The 23,124-nt window shown below is 36.2% G+C and overlaps 1 protein-coding gene across 7 annotated transcripts in view; it reads right to left on the bottom strand.

The window, feature by feature from the left end:
* UNC13C (unc-13 homolog C) overlaps positions 1–23,124 on the bottom strand; it is a 586,284-nt gene that overhangs the window by 38,663 nt on the left and 524,497 nt on the right. For all 7 annotated transcript variants that reach the window (XM_077881171.1, XM_077881173.1, XM_077881169.1 and 4 more), the window contains one exon: positions 21,398–21,545. In XM_077881171.1, coding sequence (XP_077737297.1) covers positions 21,398–21,545 — 148 coding nt within the window. The remainder of the gene's footprint in view (positions 1–21,397; positions 21,546–23,124) is intronic.

Below are 23,124 nucleotides of genomic sequence, written 5' to 3'. Positions count from 1 at the left end.
ACAGATTTATAAAAGATATCAAGTCAGAGCAAAAGAAATCAAATGCACAGGAAACTTCTTGGGCTTTATCTTTTCTTGATCGTATCTCTGAGGCTGGCATAAATGATCATGTTTAGGAGAGAAAGTCCTGGACGTGGAATCTTGAAAGAGGGATTTGTGTCATAGTTAGTAATGATGGGACTTTGAGTGAGTCTAACCTTTCTAATAAGATGAAAATGATAATATTTCTCTACCTGTGTTTCTGTCATGATAAATAGGATCAAGAATACAGATATATTTGATAAACTCTAAAATCTGCTTTAAAAAATAAATAAAATCTGCTTTTATGTAAGGTCTGATCATTATTATGAGGGGATTAATTAGGAAGAAGTGGGAAGGTGAGAAGAACAGTAGAACAGACTATTTGGGGTTTTTTGGTTTTTGTTTTGGCAATATCACAATTGCTGATTATTTTAATGCATTAAATATTTATTGAGCACCAGGCACCAGGGGTACAGAAGTGAACAAATAGGCAAATGCCCCTACTGTCACTTTTGAAGGAAACCAACTCCTACTTCAAGCTCATGAGTACATGCATATGTTTTAGACTAATCAATACTTATACATGGCATTATGGAATCACCTACACCAAAAGGGTCTTTCAAATATGAGATTTCCATAAATATATGTGGAAATATCTTATACCATGTCCTCCTAACAGGGCACATTAGAAAATTAAAAATTAGGAGAAACTGTAACTTCCAATTTTAAGCTGCCCCTAAATGAGTTTGACCACAGAGCCTATATTGTAGTTCTGTACTTTCCCCCTTATATTCTCTATATCACCCACAAGAACAACTGGGAAACAATGAGCTCTTCTTTACCTGGTAGCTCTTTTTTTTTTTTTTAAAGATTTTATTTATTTATTCATGAGAGAGACAGAGAGAGAGGCAGAGACATAGGCAGAGGGAGAAGCAGGCTCCATGCAGGAAGGCTGATGTGGGACTTGATCCAGGGACTCCAGGATCACGCCCTGACCTGAAGGCAGGCGCTCAACCACTGAGCCACCCAGGCATCCCCCTGGTAGCTCTTAAGTAGAATGACTCTGCCATTCTATTTAGCATAACAGCCTAATAACTTATGCATATATGTGGACATACATATGGGCATCCTCTCAAAGGCTGGCCTCACTAAAAACATTTACTGGGTGCTTGTTTCATGACAAATGCTGTATGAATGTTTTGACATAAACTTTAGGAGCTGAATTTTGATGTTTAAAGTAGTGTCCGGGGATCCCTGGGTGGCTCAGCAGTTTAGCACCTGCCTTTCGCCTGGGGTGTGATCTTGGAGTCTCAGGATCGAGTCCCACATCAGGCTCCCTGCATGGAGCCTGCTTCTCCCTCTGCCTGTGTCTCTGCCTCTCTCTCTCTCTGTGTGTCTCTCATGAATAAATAAATAAAATCTTTAAAAAAATAAAAAATAGTGTCTGACATGGGAGCAGCCAAATCTTTCTAAAAGTAGAGAGGAAAAATGAGGAAATATAGTAAAATTTATATCAAATCAACAGAAATGGACTCAATTTTTACAGTTTTTGGGCTAAATCAGCATAAATTGAAGTCTTTTAAGAAAACTTTACTAAACCATTCCTTGATATCTTTAATGTTCATACCCCCTGTGATATCTCTGATATAATGTCTTAATACTGATACACTAATTTATTTAATCAAATAATATTTTGAGTTATGTGTTAGGCAATAAGTTATCAGTTCTGAGAAGATCAAAGTCCAATTTTTCGTTGTAATTATTACATTTCATACAACTGGTACTCGCTGGCCTCCTTCTACAATGCCCCAGTGACGAGATGATTCTCTAGGCTTAATAATTCTCCCTCTCCTTCCATACATCTTCCCCCAGATTCATCTTGGGGTCAGAGGACTCCAAGCCCTGGGCTAAAACAAACCCTGTTAGTGTGGAAAGCCTTACCCAGCAGCAACTGTGGCCTGGAGGCACTGTGTATCTTTCTAACAGAGGAACCTGGGTCCTGAAGGTGGAGGAGGTTTTCTCCTCCAGCCAGTATCTCATATCTCATATGCCATTAAAAACATAACTTTTTGGTAAATATAATATGTAAAAATAGAACTTATACATATTTTAACTTTTAGACTAAGCAGCTCAACTCCAGTCCAATTCAGCTAGACTTAAGTCATGTTGGATGTTTGACCAAAATTACTTGTTAATTCAGTCAAAACATTCAACCCAAAACCTAAACAGACAGTTATAACTGCTAGTGAAGGAATTATTTTCATTGAAAGTTTTTAGTCATTTTCACACTTAACATTTATTATACTGTGAGGAAATCAGCTACTTCATTTAGCTTTATTTTTCAAGAGATCGAGTGATTAATAAAATGAGTAAGAGATAATTTTTCAATTATTTGGCTACATTCCTGTACAATATCAAGTCATTCAAAAAGTGAGTCTGTTCAAATGAGCCAAAGAATGAATCAAATAGAAACTGTCAAGAATTTTAAATTATTGCTGGAGAAAAATGTTATATGCCTACATCACTAAAACCACTCTTAGCTTGAATGATTGGAAATGCATTTCCACATAGTTTTCATAGCAGAATAAGAGGTGAAGAGTGGTTATATTACCTTTTTTTAAACAAAAACAATAAAATATCACTAATTTCATATTTAAGAATCTGGTTACAAAGTACTTACTAGGTTACTAGGCATTGTTTTAAGAGTTTTACATATATTTATTTAATCTTCTCCCCATGCACATTTGGGAGTACTATTTATCTTCATTTTACAGATGAAAGAATTGAGGTATAGAGAAGCAAATAGCTTACCTAATGTTACATATTTAATAAGTAGCAGTCAAGACCTGAAGAAATCAATAATATGACCATATTTAAAAATGAAAATTCAATTTATTTGAAAAAAATAAATTTAAAATGGATTAGGATTTCCTTTGTATTTAAAGAGCAGATAATTCTTTGGATTCCAGGGCTATTGGATAAACCATCATACTTAGGGATCTCCACTTTCTACCCTTTGATCCTGCCTGATCCAGGAATTGGTACACAATCTATTTTCCTGAGACTAAAGTGTGTCACCCACAGTCAGTACCAGGACCAATTTTATTGTCTTCTGAAACTTAGTATAACAAATTAACAATGAATCATCTCTTTTTATTTCCTTAAAGAAAAATGGTAACTCCGTCATGAAAATATGTCCAATTGGACTCTCCTTTTAAGATTTTATTATTAAATATATTAATATTTTACATGAAGTTGTCTATTCTTTTACCTGACTAAAGTAAAAAGATGTCTTCAATTGCATATACACGTGTTGTGCAGGTAGAGAAGTAGGGAATGGGAAACTTTATGGAGGAGGCTTAGTATCATCTTGCGTTTACATACCCTCCTTCCAAGCTTGGTTGTCTGAGGGCAGGGTCCAGGTATTATTACTTCTAAGGGTGAACCTTACCCTAATATCAGTGCCTATAGATTGAGAAAAGGGGTGGTATAGAGGCCTTGAGGAATAATGCCAAACTCTTTAGTTGTCAATTACTACTTAAATGTGTAAGTTGTAAAACTACATAATCTTTAAAAATATTGTAAATCCATACTCTGTCTAGATTGCCTTTTATACCATTTTGAGTAAGTTGTATTACTTGTGTGGTGGTTTTATTTATTTATTTATTTTTTTAAGAATTAGGAAGGGATGTAGAATTCTGTTTCCCATAGCAGACTCTGAGCCTGAAGGAAGCATCAGGCTCTATAAATGTTTCATGGGATTTTGAATTGTATCGGGTAGGAGACATCTGCCATCTGACAACCTGCCACGTCACTTCATAGATATTTATGTCAAATCCACATGACACAACAGTCTGAAATTGAAATATAAGTTTGAGTCCCAATCAGTAGTCTTATAAAACCTATAATGGTAGTAAATGATTTCTGGAAGGAAACACATTATCTGGGTAACTTCTAGCCATGCTAGTGTGTAAAATGAATCTATGAATGACAAAGTTTTGAGTGAACAAATAAGTGAATTAAGGAATGAATGACTGGGTGCTGGTAAATTAGTACTGATTGATGTCTTGAATAGTCTGTACAACCTAGTTTTATCTCTAACTTATATATATATATATATATTTCTACTTTTACACATCCACTTTTGCAGTTCCTCTCTTTCCAAAGATCGGGAGAAAATGCTGTTTTCAGCTATATTTCTCAAACATTCCCCAATGCCAGGGCAAATACGAAGAAAGATATAAACATCTGTTGAATTAACATCCTTAGTTTCCTATCTCTGTTACTATCATATCCACACAAAGAATAAGAGGTTCTATTAGACTTTATTATATCTTAATTCTGCTACTCATACCAGATAACCAGTGGCAGGCTGATGACAAAGAATAATGACTGTAGACCAAAATTGGTTTTATTCCAATTCACATGTCCATAGAATCACTCAAAGTGTTTGGAAAATTAGCCTTCTCTGAGTATTGGTTAGTGGAAAATGTCCTGTGTTTGTATTTGGAAGAATTTAGATTTGAGCCCAGTTGCAACCTTATTGATGTAACTCTTGTAAGTCACCAATGTTATCCTGAAGCCTCTTTCCATCTGAAAATGGGCATAATCTCATGTTCCTCCTATAGATCAAGATCAAGTGGAATACATGGGTGTGCTTTATATAATGGACAGACATTTAGACCATGTTTGCCTAGAATTCACTAACCTTACCATTTAAATAGCTGTAACACTCACCTGCTAATTTCCAAATTGTCTTACTCCAAAAGAAAAGAAAAAATGACTTCCTTTTCCATTCCCTGGGCATTTCACTATTCTTCCCTTCTCTTGAATTTCTTGACAGTGTCTTTGCTGCCTTTCCACAACAGCACTTTCTTTCCTTTTTTTAATGATGTAGGACATGTTACTTATAGTTTTGCTCTGTTTAATTTGGTTCTACCTTGGGGGTTGTTATTACTGAGGGGGATGCTCTATTAAGTTACCTTGCCTTTTCAGTTAAAGAGATTTTAAGGTGTTTGTAAACCAAGGGAATGAAATGACTTCAAGTGGAAAATAAAATGAAACGAGGCATAACTGCAAACTACAAAACAGCAATGCAGTTTAGAGCTAAAATGAATCTAATGTGTTCAAAATCATAAAATTTTACATTGTAAACATACATGTAAACAGCTAAGCCTTCCCACAGAAACTGTCTTTAAATCACTTACATAACATTATTTGTGAACAAAAACTAAACCAAAAGTAATAAAAGATACTCCCTTTGTTTGGAATAGCAGGCAGGAATCGAATATTTAGGTCTTTTGTATGTTAAAAAGGCAAATGTCCTTTTAACCGGAAGCTAAAATCCAGGGAAAAACCTGAGGAAAATACATAGACCCAAACATTAACTTTGGCAAGTGTGAAAGTGGATTTGTTTTTGTTTCATAAAGGGCTTCCTTCATTTTAGCTTTCAGTTTTGTTTGGTTTTGGTGCAGCCTACATGAAGATCTTCCTAGAAGGCTGTAAAAACATACTCTCATTTGGAAGAGAACATTTTTATTGACTTTGTACTCTGATCGAATGCTTCTCAAGTATTCATTTTATCTAGAGGTTTCAGCCTAGAAATACATTACCCCCCCCCCCACACACACACACAATGCCTGCAATTATAGTTTATAGTCAACACCATGAATTAGCTATAGGTAGCTCTCATTATAGGGAGTATCCCTGTGTATGGCTTAATTGTGGTTCACCAAGTGGGGTTCCTGGACCAGCAGCACTGGTAACTCCCAGGAATTTGCCATAAATGTAAATTCTGACTCCATACACCCCAGCCCTAATGAATCAGCTATGCTCAATGGAGTCCACAGGTGATTTTTTTTTTTTTTTTTTAGATTTTTAAAAATTTATTTATTCATGAAAACACAAAGAGAAAGAGAGAGAGAGACAAAGAGAGAGGCAGAGACCTAGGCAGAGGAAGAAGCAGGCTCCACGCAGGGAGCCCGACGTGGGACTCAATCCTGCGTCTCCAGGGTCACGCCCTGGGCTGAAGGCAGAGCTAAAATGCTGATCTAGTTGGGCTTCCCTCCACAGGTGATTCTGATATGCATTAAAGTTTAGGAACTGCAAGTTTGTGGTTATAGAAACCCTAAATGAGGTGACACATTTCTCCCCTTCCTTTTATTGAGAGATACTTAACATAGAACACTGTAAGTTTAAGGTGTACAGCATGATGGCTTGATTTATATATATTGTGAAAAGATACTGCAATAGGTTTAGCTAACAGCCATAACCTCAGATAGATACAATGTGAAGTAGAAAAAAATGAAAAAAAAAAAAAAAAACAACACATTTTTTTTGTGATGAGAACTCTTAGGATCTACTCTCTTAACACCTTTCTTAAATATTCTACAGCAGTGTTAGCTATAGTCATCATGTGCTTTACATCCCTAGTACTTATAACTGGAAATTTGTGCCTTTGACCCTACCAGCCTCTGATAACCACAAGTCTGATCTCTTTTTCCATGAGTTTTGGTTGTCCTAAATTCCCCATATAAGTAGATCATACAGTATTTGTCTTTCCCTGACTTCTTTGACACAGCATAATGCCTTCAAGATCTATCCATGTTGTTGCAAATCTGAGTATTTCCTCATCTTTTTTATGGCTGAATAACATTCCATTGCGTTCATAAATTCTTTACCCATTCATCCATGGATAGACACTTAGGTTGTTTCCATGGCTTGCCTATTGTTAATAATGCTGCTATGAACCTGGGGGTGTATATATATCTTTTCAACTTCAACTTTTGTTTTCTTTGGATATATTCCCAGAAGTGAGATCGCTGGATCACATGGTTTTTCTATTTTTAATTTTTTGAGTATCCTCCTGTTTTCCATAGTGGCTGTAGCACTTTACATTCCCACAAAGAGTACACAAAGGTTCTCTTTTCTCCACATCTACACCAACATTTGTTACCTTTTGTCTTCTTGATGATGGCCATTCTAGTATTCATTGTACTTGAATTTGCCTTTCCCTAACGATGTCGAGCATCTTTTTCATGTATCTGTTGGCCTTATTGTCTTTGGAAATATGTTTGTTCAAGTCCTTTGTCTAGTTTTTATTTATTTTTGTTTTATTTTGCTGTTTGTGTGAGTTCTTTATATATTTTGGATATTAACCTCTTATCAGATACATGGTTTGCAAATACTTTTTGCCCATTCCATAAGTTGTCATTTAATTTCATTGATGGTTTCTTTTGCTGTACAGAAGCTAATTTGATGTAGTCCCACTTATTTTTATTTTGTTGCTTGTGCTTTAGGTATCATAATTATTTTCAATGTCCACATCAAGTTTTATTCCTATGTTTTCTTCTAAGTGTTTCATGGTTTCAGGTTTTACAGTTAAGTCTTAAATAGATTTTGAATTAATTTTTGAGTTGTGTAAGAAGGGGCTCCACTTTCATTTTTTTACAGGTGAATATCCAATTATCCTAGCCTCGTTTATTGAAGAGACTGTCTTTTCTCCATTGATTTTTTTTGGCTTTCTTGTCAAACATTAATTGGCATTGTACACTTGGATTCATTTCTGGGCTCTTGATTCTGTTGCATTGGTCTATATGTCTGTTTCTATGCCAGCACTGTTTCAGTTAGTATAGTTTTATAGTATAAGCTTGAAATCAGGGAGTGCAAAGCCTTCTGTTTTGTTCTTGCCCAGGATTTCTTTGACTATTCAGAGTCTCTTGGGGTTCCATATAAATTTTAGGACTGTTTTTTCTACTTTATAAAAATGCTACTGGTATCTTGATAGAGATTGCATTGAATTTTAAGATGGCTTTTGGTAGTATTGGCATTTTAACAATATCGATTCTTCCAATCCATGAACATGAGATATCCTTCCATTTATGTGTGTCATCTTCAATTTCTTTTATTAGTGTCTTACAGTTTTTAGCATGAAGATCTTTCATGAAGGGACATGTTTCTTAATTACATATAAATAGCTACCATCTTAGGTACTTCAGATGGTGCTGATGGCCATTATCTATTTAACAATGGGTCAGGCTAAAAGTGGTGACAGACATAATTCACATTTTTCTAGTTGGCCCCATTCACGAACATAATGTTTACCCAGAGGACTCACAATAAGGTACAAATATATCCCTTTGGAAGTGCTCAGACTCAGAGACCTTTTGGGGATTTAGTAGACCGTGTTTAAATGGTATTGATATTTACCCTGCTCTGGTATTCACCCTGTATTTCCAGGACATTCCTTTCTTTTGAATGGTGGCTTATATTGTGACTTTGCTCATTCTCCTTTACTGCATGTCTTTTCTCAGAGCTTGCACCCACTTTCCTAGATTCAATAATTACCTCCTGAATGTAGTTTCAGAACTGACTGATCTCTTCATATTTTCCATCTTCCCATGGAAGATATTTTCCATATTCCCAGTGAATATAGCCACCTTATGTTCTATTATTAATACTTATAGAAAAAAATACTTATAGAAATAAATACAAATGCATTTATCATATGTCTCAAAATAGCTATCCATCTACACTTCCACATTTTGGTCACTGGTAGGTGGCTCAGATCTGCATTACCTAAGTTTACCACTCTTTGTCCTTTGCTTGCTTTATCTTATAATAACCTACAGATTCTTCCTTCACGATACTTCTCATATTCATCCTTCATCTATTTCTGCTATTGCTATATTTAGATTGTAAGTATTTAAAATGCAAAACTGTTTTTCTAAAGACTTCCTTCCTTCCTTCCTTCCTTCCTTCCTTCCTTCCTTCCTTCCTTCCTTCCTTCCTTCCTTCCTTCCTATGCAAAATTAGCATAGCAGGAGCATTTTAAATTAACCTGTTTGACTTCCACTCCTTTTGTACCTCCCATTGCCTGCAGATCAATCTCCACACTCCTGGGCCTGACATTCAAAGCTCTCCAAGTTCTGATCACAGCCAACTTCTTTCATCTCTCCTTCATTTACTCCTCCCTACAGACTCTTTACTCTGGTAGTTCTTTTTTTTTTTTTTAATTTTTTATTTATTTATGATAGTCATACAGAGAGAGAGAGAGAAAGAGAGGCAGAGACACAGGCAGAGGGAGAAGCAGGCTCCATGCACCGGGAGCCCGATGTGGGATTCGATCCCGGGTCTCCAGGATCGCGCCCTGGGCCAAAGGCAGGAGCTAAACCGCTGCGCCACCCAGGGATCCCTACTCTGGTAGTTCTTAATGTCACCTAGAGGGCTGGTTAAAACACAGATTTTTGGATCCTACTCCTGGAGTTTCTAACTTAGTAGGTCTTGGGATGAGGCCTAAAATTTTGCATTATGAATAAATTCTCAAGTATTAATGGATAAACTGCTTATGCCTCTCCCTCTCAATTTTCATTTATTGAAGCCCTAATTTCCAGTGTGACTCTGTTTGGAGACAGGGCCTCTGAGGAAGTAATTAAAGTCAAATGAGTGGGGTCCTGACCTGATACGACATGTCCTTTTTTGTTTGTTTGTTTTTTTGGACATGTCCTTTTAAGAACAGGCACCAGAGACTTCCTCTCTACCAGGGGAGGACACCATGAGATGGCAGCCATTTGTAAGGCAGGTAAGAAGGCTGTCACCAGAAACTGAATCAGTCAATGCCTTCAGCCTCCAGAACTGTATGAAAATAAATTGCTGTTGTTTATGCCACCTAGTCCATGGTATTCTGTTACACTGGTCTGAGCTTACGGACACAGCAGGAGATCCTGATGCTGCTGCTTCAGGAACTATACTTTGAGAAGCATTTCTGCAGTCCTCCTGATGGGTCTCCTTGCCAACCTGGCTTGCGTGCCTTGCTGACATGCTTTCCTCTCCTTCCTATACTCAAAATTTAGACATCCTTAAAAGCCCATACTTATAGAAAAAAATACTTATATTTTGGGCCATGCTTCTTCTCTGATGCCTCTCAGCTCTCTTGCCCACAGTAATTTCTCCCTCCTCTAAAAGCCCCTAGTACTTTGCCTTTAGATCTACCGGATATTTAGCATAAACTAACTTGTATGATTATTTTTCCCTTTATGTAGTTGTTATAGCTTCACTGTAAGCTTTCCTCAGGATAGATACTTTTTCCCATGTCTCACACGCAGCATAGTGCTTTGCCATGGCAAGAGTGAGATGTATTATTATTCGGCAATCATGGCATATATGGAGAAGTTCATAGGAACTGCAGGTGTGTTTCCTTCAGGTGTCTGTGTCATAGGTTTTTCTAACCCTCTGTGAGCCTCTTGGTAATGCAAAGCTGCAGTTCACAGGGAAATGTGTTTATTGGTTTCTTTACATTGCTGCATTTAAAGAGTTCTTGTTCATGTCTGGAGAAGAAAGCAGTACTTTCTAGACAGAACATCTAATAATGATGATGATGCAGTAAGAATTGACATTCGTTGAGAGTTTGCTGTGCACTGTTTCATATGTATTTCCATCTGTGATCCTCCCAGCAACCCAATGGACTTAGGAATTACTATGCTAGCCATTTTCCAGATGGGAAAACAGACTTAGATTAAGTGATTGATCCTAAGGTCATGTAGCCAAGCAGAGGCAAAGGAGATGCTTGGGCTGTGACTGCATGGTTACTCCTGTCTTAATCAACCTCTCAGTTCTTTGTCCCCTTTTCTCCATGAATGAGAGCACTATATGCCAGAGGTTCATACAAGCTTGACCTCCAACCTTTAGAATTTAGTCACTATTTCCATGCCATATAACACAGTTCATATTTCTTTTTCTAAGCTAAACCAAATACTTAATAACAGGCTTAATTTCTAGTACCAAGGGGTAACTGAAGAAGATAATATCCCACATCTTTTCTCAGAAGTTAGTTATAAAAGGCATATGGAGCTTGTGAGGCAATAGTCTGTGGTTTTTCTATTAATGCCACTGATCCCATTGGTCACAAAACCTGTTCTCAGTAAATAAAAAACAGACGTTATGGCTTGGTACAGAGATATTGTATTGCATTTTGTTTTTTTGACTCGGTGATTTGTAAAATGTTTTTCTGACATCTTAGTTTGTCAGCATTTCCATAAACTTCCCAACTAATTCTAACTTCTGTTTTACTTTCCAATCAGACCTTAAACAAAAATAATAGCAATAACAAAATACATTGAAAAATATCATAGTTACCTATAATAAAGTGTTAGATTATTTTGAAAATACCCGTTTTATTAAAAAAAGGAAAAAAATACCTGTTTTATCATTGGCTTAGCATTTGCTTGATTTTAATCAATGCATTACACAATTACTCTGATAAATTTCTTCATTAAATAAGTTTTATAAATTATTCAATTGCATATACACATATAACATTTATATGTATGTAAATGTAAGGTGCTTGTGTGTGTATGTGTGTGTGTGTGTGTGTATAGTTCCCACTCTAATTATCCTATCCCCAGAGCTATTTTGAGATCTTTTGAAACCTGAGGAGGAAGTTTAAATGGGCTGTTTATTTTAGCACACAGATTTCAATCCAAGGCCCTGATAGACTTCAAAATCTACCACCTTGGGTTAATTATGCTTTGGAATTCAATTAAACTAATTTACTTTACATAGTTCTTCATATTTCTTTTAAGTTTTTATTTAAATTCCAGTTAACACAGTGTAATATTAGTTTCAGGTGTACAATATGGTGATTTAACACTTCCATACAACACCTGGACCTCATCACAAGTGCACTCCTTAATCCTCATCACCTATTTTACTCATCCCTGCACCCACCACCCCTAGGGTAAACATCAGCTTATTCTCTAGAGTTAAATGTCTGTTTTGTGGTTTGCCTATTTCTTCCCTTTGTTTGGTCTCTTAAATTCCACTTATGAATGAAATCATATGATAATTGTCTCTGACTGACATTTCCTATAGCATAATCCTCTCTAGCTCCATCCATGTGATTGCAAATGGAAAGATCTAATTCTTTTTGGTGCCTAACATTCCATTGTGTGTGTGTGTGTGTGTGTATGTATGTATATATATATATTGTGTGTGTATATATATATATATATATATATATAGTATATACCACATCTTCTATATGTTCATCAGTTGATGGGCACTTGACTGTTGCCATAATTTGGCTACTGTAGATAACACAGCTATAAACACTGGAGTGCATGTATCCCTCTGAATTAGTACTTTTTGCTTTCTTTGGGTAAATACCTAGTAGTGTGAGTGCTAGATCAAAGGGTAGTTCTATTTTTAATTTTTTTGAGGAAACTCCATACTGTTTTTCAGAGTGGCTACATCATTTGCATTCCCACCAATGGGTGCAAGAGGGTTCCCCTTTATCCACATCCTTGACAACACCTGTTGGTTCTTACGTTGTTGATTTTAGCCATTCTGACAGGTGTGAGGTGGTATCTTATTGCAGTTTGATTTGCATTTCCCTGATGATGAGTGATGTTGAGCATCTTTTCATGTGTCTGTTAGCCATCTGTATGTCTTCTTTAGGAAAATGTCTATTCATGTCTTCTATTTTTTAATAGGATTATTAGTTTTTGGTGTTGAGTTTTAGTAGTTCTTCATATGATTCAAAAAGAAATACTGGGACATTTTTGGACAATTTAAAAGTGCAGAAAATTATAAGCAGGTAGGAAAAAAGTCCACCATAATTTTACCACACAGAAGTAAATGCTGCTTTATTTTGGAATCTTGAAAAAGAAATTTATTATCCTAAATCTTTACTAATTTAACAAGGTTTCTTTCACTAGCCCATGCCCATTGTACTGCTGAACTACATTGTGAATCTACTTGTGTCTCTCCATCACTGTTCAGCCCAGCTTCCAAATTGTCTGTCTGCTTCCTTCTTATCTCCCTTTAGTCTTTTTTCTGAGATGTCAGAAAAACATTGTACTTTTCACATTGCCCCCTTGCTCAAATCATCTCAGTGGCATCATCTATTGCTCTTGGGCAAAATGAATGTCTCAAAAGAATACCCAGAGGCACTGTGGAATATCAGACCAATAATTTGAAGATCTCTGTTTGGCTTTGCAGCATTGTTCTGAGACACAAGTGAGAAAAAGGTATTTGAAGATGCCTAAAATCTGTAGTAAACTCCAAGTGTGAGTACTTATTATTTAAATTTTTGAATGTAATGCCAAATGTCAAGTGTTTTGCTTCACATAGCAAAACAAAAAAAAGGTTAATTTTGTTTAATTTTAGAAAAATATACATTACTACCAGATTCATTTTAAAAAATATAGGCCTTTGAAAGGCAAGTAACAGAGAACACTTAATGTTAGAAAACAAGGTTCTAATACTACTGATATTCTTCATGGCCTTGGAATGAGATCTGGTTCTCACCTAACAGAAATGAAAAGATGGACCACACAAACACAGTTGTTGATTTTATATGAGTATTATGAGGACAATATCTTTCAACTATTCATGTTAAAAAAAAACAAATGAAGAAACAATGAAAGTTCATCTGTTCTGATGTACAAATACATAAATTATTAGTGCACTAAGAATAACAATTTCCCCATTGCAAGACTTACAACAAATACCTGCTTATTCTGAACTGTGAGAGCTCTCTAATTTTGCAAATTATTTTACCAATGACTCCCACTTGTCTCAATTTGACATCAGGTTTCCAGAAAAGTTGAGATGCTGGGCAAGATAAATTGCATTTTGAGAAATAGAGATCTGGGACTCTGATGCCCTGGCCAGAGTGTAATGGAAATATTCCTGGGGATGAAAAACTAATATGCTTTTTTTTTTCATTCTAGACAGCTCAGTCATCGAAATGTGATATTTTGTCTCTAAAGAGAATTATTTTAATGTATTAATCTTTGATGACCCAAAGGAGAGTCACCATAAAAGAAAAACCTAGCAAAGCCATGAAATTTTGCCTTTGTATCAGCCAAAGCATCAATAGCAAACAGTAATTTTGGATAGTTTAAGAAAGTGTTTATGAAGGTTTAGGTGGGAATTTAGAGAAGACAAGAGTAGTGGAGCTTTTAACACCAATAGTCCATAAAATATGAGGGAGAGAAGTAGCTACTGGGATCTAGAACAGAATTCTCTAAGGAAAGTTACTTTGAAAGAACACAGCCTGAACAGACCATGCCCAAAGGGAGCCTGGAGAATGAATATTTGGCTTAACTCTTTCTCCTATGGAGCTTTAGAGGAGCTCCCTATTGGCTGACCCAATGGGAAACAAGGAGTAAGAAAGTTCATAGCTGTAACCTGTAGAACCCAGCCTTCTGGGAAGAATAGGGTATATTTGGAGGGGCAAATGGAAAACATTTAGCTCAGCCTCTCATTGCAGTTCATTGAGCATCTAGCACAAAGGGTGAGATGTAAATCCTCCTAAAAATGAATCAATATATGAAAGCATATGTGAATCTGTTACTGGCCTAAACTAAAAGCAGTCATATTTTGATATTTTTTTCCTGGTTGCTTTTGAGTTTTATGAAATGGATTAAATAAAACATGATTTCAATACTTTAATGAAAATTAGTAATTCTATTCTCTCCATCTAACTTTACACCTCACTTTGTATATCTCTAGGGACACTTAGTACCTTTTACTTTGTATGAAAACTATTGAACAGTATCAGCCATAAAACTGTAAGCTTTTTTCCTAAGTGGGGACACACATACCTGCACACAAACTTTGGGTACTCTGCAATGTCTAGCACAGGGCTGTGAACATTCTTTTAGTAAAAGTTTGTTGAAAGGTTTGTATATGAGGACTATATCATATTACATATTTTTTAATTTCCTGCATTTAATTTTCTACCATTCAATGTTCTGAAATTCACTGAGCATCTATTTTGTATCTAGCATTGTTTAAGCACATAGATTTTTAAGGATGAGTAAGCAAGGTCTCTGTCCTCCTACAGCTTACACTGGGATAGAAATATAAACTAGCAATCATGATATGACTCAGTGTGCTAGGGAGTGTTAAAAATGATATTTCTTATGGATGGGGAACAAGGGCATTGAAGATTAGAATAGGGAAGTTAATTCAAAGCCACAATATCCTACACCCAGACACAGTAAATTCTAGAGGAATGAAATCAGGCTATATTGGAAAGGGATTTCTGAAAGCTGTATGCATTTTCTTATATTCAACTTGAATTTTTCCAATGTAATTACTTCCAATTAATATTTAAAAGGGGTTCTGGGGCAGCCCTGGTGGCACTGTGGTTTAGCGCCGCCTGCAGCCCGGGGTATGATCCTGAAGACCCGGGATCGAGTCCAGCATGGGGTTCCCTGCATGGGGCCTGCTTCTCCCTCTGCCTGTGTCTCTGCCTCTCTCTCGCTCTCGCTATGTCTCTATGAATAAATAAATAAAATATTTTAAAAAAATAAAATAAAAAAAATAAAAGGGGTTCTGGACATTGAGCATGCCCGGTAATTGCAACCAGAATGAGGACAAACTGGCAAGCAAAGGAAGAAGTTAGAAGTTTGGCAACAGTTGGTTGTGGATATGAAAAAAATATTATTTCCTGTAGAGAAGGGAGATTTAGTCATACTTAAATTAAAAGGAAGAAGCCTGAAGTAAACTCAGTTATTTAAAACTAGAGAGAAGAAAGCATGGACTCTAGAAAGTAATATATATTCTGATTTCTTTTCTGATTAAGTATGAGATAGTGGGAAGCGCATCATTTCTGCCTCTTATCTACAGGACTTCAAGTTTTTTAATCTACTTGTGACTCCATTTCTTTTTCTTTTGAAGATTTTATTTATTTATTCATGAGAGACACAGAGAGAGGCAGAGACATAGGCAGAGGGAGAAGCAGTCTCCCCATAGGGAGCCTAATGTGGGACTAGATCCCAGGACCCCAGGATCACACCCTGAGCTGAAGGCAGATGCTCAACCACTGAGCCACCCATGTGTCCTTACTTGTGACCCTATTTCTTAAATGTTACTGGCTTCAGAGAATTCTTGGAAATAACTATATAGTGGTAGACAACTTACTGGCTACATAATATTGCTCAGCATTATAGTGACCTTACCTGACATTTGCCATTTCTACTTTGGGAAAGGATTCAGCATACTCAGAACCATATCACATCACCATTCCTATTAAAGTTATTTGTGTACAGCTGGGCTGAAGAGCCTCATCCAGCTTTGAATGTTATCAGACCAACTATAACATCTGAAGAGCCAAGTGTCATACATTCTCATTTTTTCCCCTGCACTACTAAAACATGCTAACATCTCCTCTTGGAAGGCAGCACTAGCTAGTTGAATTCCACTGTCTCTGGGATAAAACAGTTGCATAAATCTTTTAGATGGGATTCCAGATCTCTGGCTACCTCTGAAAGGCTTGTCAGCTAAAATGAGAAACCATCTCTGACTGTGCTTTCCAAGCAGTATTAAATTGAAGATGGCCAAGTGGATTTTAATGTTACTTCCCCATGTAAGCTGAGGCTATCTCTTGGTGTTTTCACCCACAGGTGACATCCAGTAAGTCATTTTTTTTTCTTTTTTCTTGTTGTTAAAGATTTTATTTATTCACGAGAGACAGAGAGAGAGAGAGAGAGAGAGAGAGAGAGAGAGAGGGGGGCAGGCAGAGGGAGAGGCAGGCTCCATGCAGGGAGCCCGACATGGGACTCGATCCTGGGTCCCCAGGATCAGGCCCTGGGCCAAAGGTGGCACTAAACTGCTAAGCCACCCAGGCTGCCCCCAGTAAGTCATTTCTTTATTCTGAAACCACTTATTTTGTGAAGTAAATATTATTAATGTTAAGTTCTACATTTCTGATAAGATCCTTTCTACAATGAGCCATTTCAGAAGAGTTTCTTTTCTACTTATGGACATAACTTCCATAGTCTGTAAAACCTAATTAGAGATAATTAATGCCTTATACATAATGTATATATTGAAGCATATTCACAGATTCCAAATGTGAATCAGTAGCGATCTGATTTCCATTTCAGATTTAAATACATTATACTCTACTTTTGCAGGAAGCAGGTCATTAAAATGATCAAAAGGATCTGATTTTTTAAATAAGCAGGGTCTCAAACATGTTGCTTATAAAATGTTAATAGGACAGATCATAGAATAAAATATTTCATATATTTTAATTCGCATAGTCATTAGATTTAATTTTTTCTTTATGAGCCAGTTGTAACTTAGACATAAATATCCTTTTGTCTGTAAAGTTTTTGAGATTCAGGTTTCTCAAGCTCTTATAAAAGCTTAGATAAGGAAACAGAATATGACACAGAGTAGCTCAGCAATTAATCATGCTGTGCCTCATTCCAAATTGTATTATCCATTGAAAAAAATTCTGCTTAATATGTTAAACTTTTATACATTTTTCACTGTCTGGTACTGCATGAAATATTCAAAGAGCCCTTGATATAATGAAATAGTTCTTAGAAAAGTTTTTCTTACTACTGTAATCAAGATGCAAGGAGAGAATTTTGTACCAGCTTCTAAAACTGTAAGTAATATATCCCTAAAAAACAACAGCAGCAAAAATAGAATTTTTTAAGCTAACTACCCAATCTAAACCACTGTATCAACTGTAAGAGGAAGAATAGGTACTATTACAAATATTAAAATAGTTTCTAATATTATTAGAAATTCTGTTCTGTTCTGATTATTACACAAACCTATTACAATATTTCTGTATATGTTAATGGTACAGAGAAATCTAAGGCATTTTCAACTATATATATTGATCAAAAATTGGTAGTGATATGAATTTTGTTTTAAAAGCAAAATATTGGGAATCCCTGGGTGGCCCAGCGGTTTGGCGCCTGCCTTTGGCCCAGGGTGCGATCCTGGAGACCCGGGATCGAATCCCATGTCAGGCTCCCGGTGCATGGAGCCTGCTTCTCCCTCTGCCTGTGTCTCTGCCTCTCTCTCTCTCTGTGTGTGTGACTATCATAAATAAATAAAAAATTAAAAAAAATAAATAAAAGCAAAATATTTTTTTTACTAATAAAAATGAACCATGGGTGTTCTTGACATTTTTATTTTTTTATTTAAAAATTTTTTTAAAGATTTTATTTATTCCTGAGAGACCACAGAGAGAGAGAGAGAGGCAGAGACAGGCAGAGGGAGAAGCACGCTCCATTAAGGGACCCCGACGTGGGACTGGATCCCAGGACTCCAGGATCAGGCCCTGGGCTGAAGGCAGGCACTAAACCACTGAGCCACCTGGGCATCCCAACATAGTGGGATTTTTAAATTAACAGCACAGGTAGATATTTTGCTGGACAGTTTTTATATCCAGAATACCTCCCTCTTTCTACCACCTCATGACTCAGTTTACTCACTGGCCTTTCTGCCTTTCCTGTCTTCTCATGTTAAAATTTTTCCCTCTTATTTTTTAAAATATTTCATTTGTTTGACAGAGAGAGAGAGAGAAAGAGAGAGAGAGAGAGAGAGCGCACAAACTGAGGGAATAGCAGGCAGAGGGGGAAGGAGAAGCAGGCTCCCTGCTAAGCAGAGAGCCTAATGTGGGGCTCAATCCCAGGACCCTGGGATCATTACCCGAGTCAAACGCAGACACTTAACCACTGGGTCACCCAGGTGCTCCTTCTTCCCCCTTCTGACATGACCTACATTACAATATTTCTCACTTTTCAGCCTCAATATTACTGCCATTGTGAGATAGATGAATTTTTGTTGTAGAAAGCTTTTCTGTGCACCATATTTAGCAACTTCCCTGGCCTCCACTCACTAGATACCAGCAAGACAACCAAAACTCTCCAGATATTGTCAAATGTCCTTAGGGAGCCAAACTACCCTGCTGGAAAATTGCCATGTTAGAGCAACTGGTATATATAACATCATGTTCAGTTTTGAATATATGCTTCAATGCATGAAACTTCATTCAGAGGTGATATTCAGGAAATATTTATAAAGTGAATACAGAATAAGCTGGTGCTTCACTACTGTAGTTCATTGCTAGAATAATAAACATGCTATTCTTATAAAATGAACTATCAGTTTCACTTGAGGACTTAATAGTTCTATATCCATTTTGGATCGGCTTATTTTCCAATCTTTGGAATAGAAAGAGAAGACAGTGTTTTTCCAAATTGATAGTTCTCATTTGAACTCTGTGGTTCATAAATTTCTAATGGGACTCAATCTCTAGCAGTTTTTTCTTCTTTTTTATTACTAGAGAAAGATGACATCTAAATTTATTCCAAGACAAAGAAGAAGGAAATGAAGGTGAAAATGGGAGAGAAAGGATAAAAGGAAAAAAGAGATAGGAAGGAAAGAAGTGAGCAAGACACAGTAGATTATACTATACTTATAAAATCTATTTAAGACAAAATTGAATTAAGGGATGACTGGGTGGCTCAGCAGTTGAACATCTGTCTTCAGCTCAGGGCATGATCCTGGGATCCGGGATCAAGTCTCACCATGGGCTCCTGAGGGGAGCCTAGTTCTCCCTTTGTTTATGTCTCAGCTTCTCTCTGTGTCTCTCAGGAATAAATAAATAAATCTTTTTTAAAAAAGATAAAGTTGAATTAAGATATACAATTTTGTTTTTGATTTTGATGTAATTTTTTTAAAAAACCCTTTTATTCCTGTAACAGTTTTTAAGCACATAAAAAGTGAAATGTTGGTCAGATATCATATAGAGAACATCTGGGTAACCACCACCAGGTCAAGATACAGCCAACTGCCAGCCCCTCAGAAGTCCTTAGTTCCTACTCCCCAGAGAGAGCTGCTCTCTTTACTTCACAGAAATCCTTTCCTTGCTGTGTGGTGGTGTTTTACTGTGTATCCCTAAACACTACAGTTTAGCTTTTGGAATTTTTACAAATTTAATCATTCAATATATATTCTGTAGTATCTGGTTGCTTTTATTGAACATTTTGTTTGTTCTGATTCATCCATGTTGTGTGTAACTGTAGCTGTGTAGGTTTATAGGTAAATAGGATTTCATTATATGAATATGCCACAATTTATTTTACTGTTCAGCTGTTAATGGACATTTTTTTTTCCTGTGACTTTTGTTATATGTGTCTTCTGGTACACATGCACACACGTTTCTTTTGGATTTGCACCTAGGAGTTGAATTGCTAGGTCATGGGGAAGGCAAATCCTCTACTTTAGTAAATACCAACTGTTTTCCCATTTATGTTCACACCAAGATTGATAACATACATATTTTGTGCGCTGTGACATCTATGCTAGAAGATGGGCTGTGTGCATATGAGTATGTATACACACATTCATGTATACCTATAAAAGTAAACCAAAGGTTTCATACACTCAAATTTCTGGGAATAGAACTGCAACTCTATATGATGTATTTGAATTACATTCATATTTTAAAGTCTGGAACATCTTGAGGGATGATGGATTCAAGTAAGTAATGTTTTGAATATTTCTGTATCTCTTGACAACCCCTCATGAGCTCAACTCTTTTTTTCCTTTCTCGAATTATCCCAAGATGTAACCTGGGTTAGCACAGCACATTGAAAGGAATATTTGTAGCATTTACTTGGGAACTCTCAGAGACCACAGTGTTAAAGACAGGTGAAGGACCTACCTAGTACATACCTTGGTATTAAGGCAAAGCACCTACCTTTGATGTAGTTAGAAAAGTTCAAATATCCATGAAGAAACACAGACAAGTCTGGAGCATTTGTATCCCAGGAACAAAAAAAATCTGTATGCTTTCTTTTCTGAGGATTCCTCATGAATGAAGACAGTATTCTCATATTCATTTTTATTATTTCTGTGGCACAATTTATTATGTTCTAGAGTTTGAGCTTGCATTTGGCTCTTTGTGACTCATACTGACATTTTCAATAATCTTTCAGAAATGCTGGATCTTAAATGCATATAATTACCAAAATATGATAAATCACAAAGCAACTTGAAAGACAGGCTCCTTACCAGTAATATCCTAAAAGCATATGAGATGGGAAGTTTGCCACATGGAACAGATCAGAGTTTCCAATAAAATGCTTGTCTTTTGGTCCATTTCAAAGTAAAAGTTATAATTTCTTTCATGTAAAATGAGATTTCCCTTCTGGAAATACCAAAGCAGGAGATTTTATATTTAAAGTCAAGATTTGGGGAATTATCATCATACTTTGGAAATTACCAAGAGCAGCAAACACTACATCCATCTACTGAATTGAAGAGAGACTATCACAACTGTGGACATTCAAGACTAGGTTTTTGAAGTTAGAATCACCAAGAGTCAACCACTCTATACAGCTTGAGTATTAAGCATATCTTAATGTTATTGAAGTTATTTATAAAATTGTAATTCATGAGGGCTAAACATTTTGATAATTTTCTATTGCTCATAATCAATTCTTATTTATGACTTAATTTTTTGTAAAAATTATTAATAATATTTTTAATAATCTTACATCAAATTTTAGTTGTGTGAAGCTTACTCTATTCTCACATCCAATGTGTTACTTACTCTGTGAGGTCTGAGTGTCTATGAATTTCTTTATCAAGGCATCAGTAGTTTGGGTATAAAGACCAAGAGCATATCTCAGAGACTGAAGATCTGGGCTTTTCTCCAAGAAATTCTTTTTCAGGCCATTTCCTCCGGCATGAAAGTATTGCTAAAAAAAATAATAATAATAAATAATAATAATAATAATAATAATGTAAGCAGAAGGATTCATAAAGAAGTACTGAAGGAAGGATTTTATTGCTGTAATAGTGATGCTTAAATGGGATAATACAATATGATCAATGTGAAATAGTGAAAAGGGATAGTCCTACAGTTTCCTATTACTAAGTCATAAACCTATAATTCAGGTCCCTCCACTATCTCTGAATTGATGCTTTACATCACAGACCCCAGCTCCCTAAAGCTTAAGTTTTTTCCTCTCATAAGCATATGGGATCACGAAGATGCAGGGGTCGGAAGGCTTACAGAATGACAGGTTTAGGTAACAATTGTCAACAATTGGTTATTGGCTTGTTTCCAGAACATAAAAAAATATATATATATATATCCAGGGCTGTCAAAATTTCACAAGGAAGGTAGTACCTGGTCACGTATTGTCCAGATACTAGGCCAGGTGCCCACTGTTCCATGTTCCCCACTTTAAACACACAATAGTGCAGATATAGCCCAAACCAAGGATGCAGAGTGGTCTTTGAAAATGCAACATCCCATGAACCTTGTATCTGATAAATGCAATCAAAATATTACAATATCTATAGCTAAGCTACTAAGGAAGATACATGCTCTTTAGTAATAAATACAGTCATTGAGGGTTGTTAGCATTTTTCATGCTGTATTATGTATAGACATCACTTGGAAGGCAAAATATATACAAATAGGTAACAGAACAAAAGATACTTTTTCCCAATTATTTATAGATGATCACATATTTACAGTGTACTTTTAAGGTTAGACAAATGGTTCTCCCTCTCTCCTGGTACTGACAGTACTAAACTATACGCTCACTGCAACCTGTGGTCTAGGATTCTCACAGAATGACATATTTTGAGAAAGCTCAACTAATGATTCTGATGCACTCTCCTGACTGGCTATGTGTCATCTCTTTATCACACTCATTAAAAGTTTTGAGGTAAAACAATTCAATGAATTGAAAACTCATAAATATTTCAGTTTTCTCCCTAATTCAAGGGGAGATGCAGAAAAATATTCTGGGCATTTCTAGGTAGCTGATGCACTTTCAGAGTGTGAAGTAGAGAAGATTCAGGGCATAAGCCAGAGAAAGTAGGCAATGGGGATAGAATCTGAAGAAACACCCTTAAAAGTGCCTTAACTGATTCCAGCTAGGTACATTTTGAACACATGCTGTGCCGAAAGCAATCTGTTTATGATAAGGAGGCATAGAAAAATGGCAAAAGTCTGTTCCTTTTTAAGAGATGATGAGATATAATACTTAAAATTGTCCCTATACCTTGATCTTCCAAAAAAATGTTAAAATACTTTCATATGCAGAAAGTAGTTATTTACGATGGTGAGTCCAGAATTGTTTCAGGTGCCTTGATGGATCCAAAAATGTGATAGCTCCTGACTTCAGGAAACATGATAAGATATTTAAGGTGAAACTATGAAGCATATGAAATGGATGTACTGGGAGAGAAAAGTTCACCCCTACGAGGGAAGGAAGAGGGCTCCCTAGAGGTCTGTTTATGTAATGAACCAAGGAGCCATAA

The sequence above is a fragment of the Canis aureus genome, chromosome 32 (genome assembly GCF_053574225.1).
Source record: "Canis aureus isolate CA01 chromosome 32, VMU_Caureus_v.1.0, whole genome shotgun sequence".
Taxonomy (NCBI): domain Eukaryota; kingdom Metazoa; phylum Chordata; class Mammalia; order Carnivora; family Canidae; genus Canis; species Canis aureus.
The sequence above is the reverse complement of the archived record's forward strand: the minus strand, read 5'-3'. Positions and strand labels throughout refer to the sequence as shown.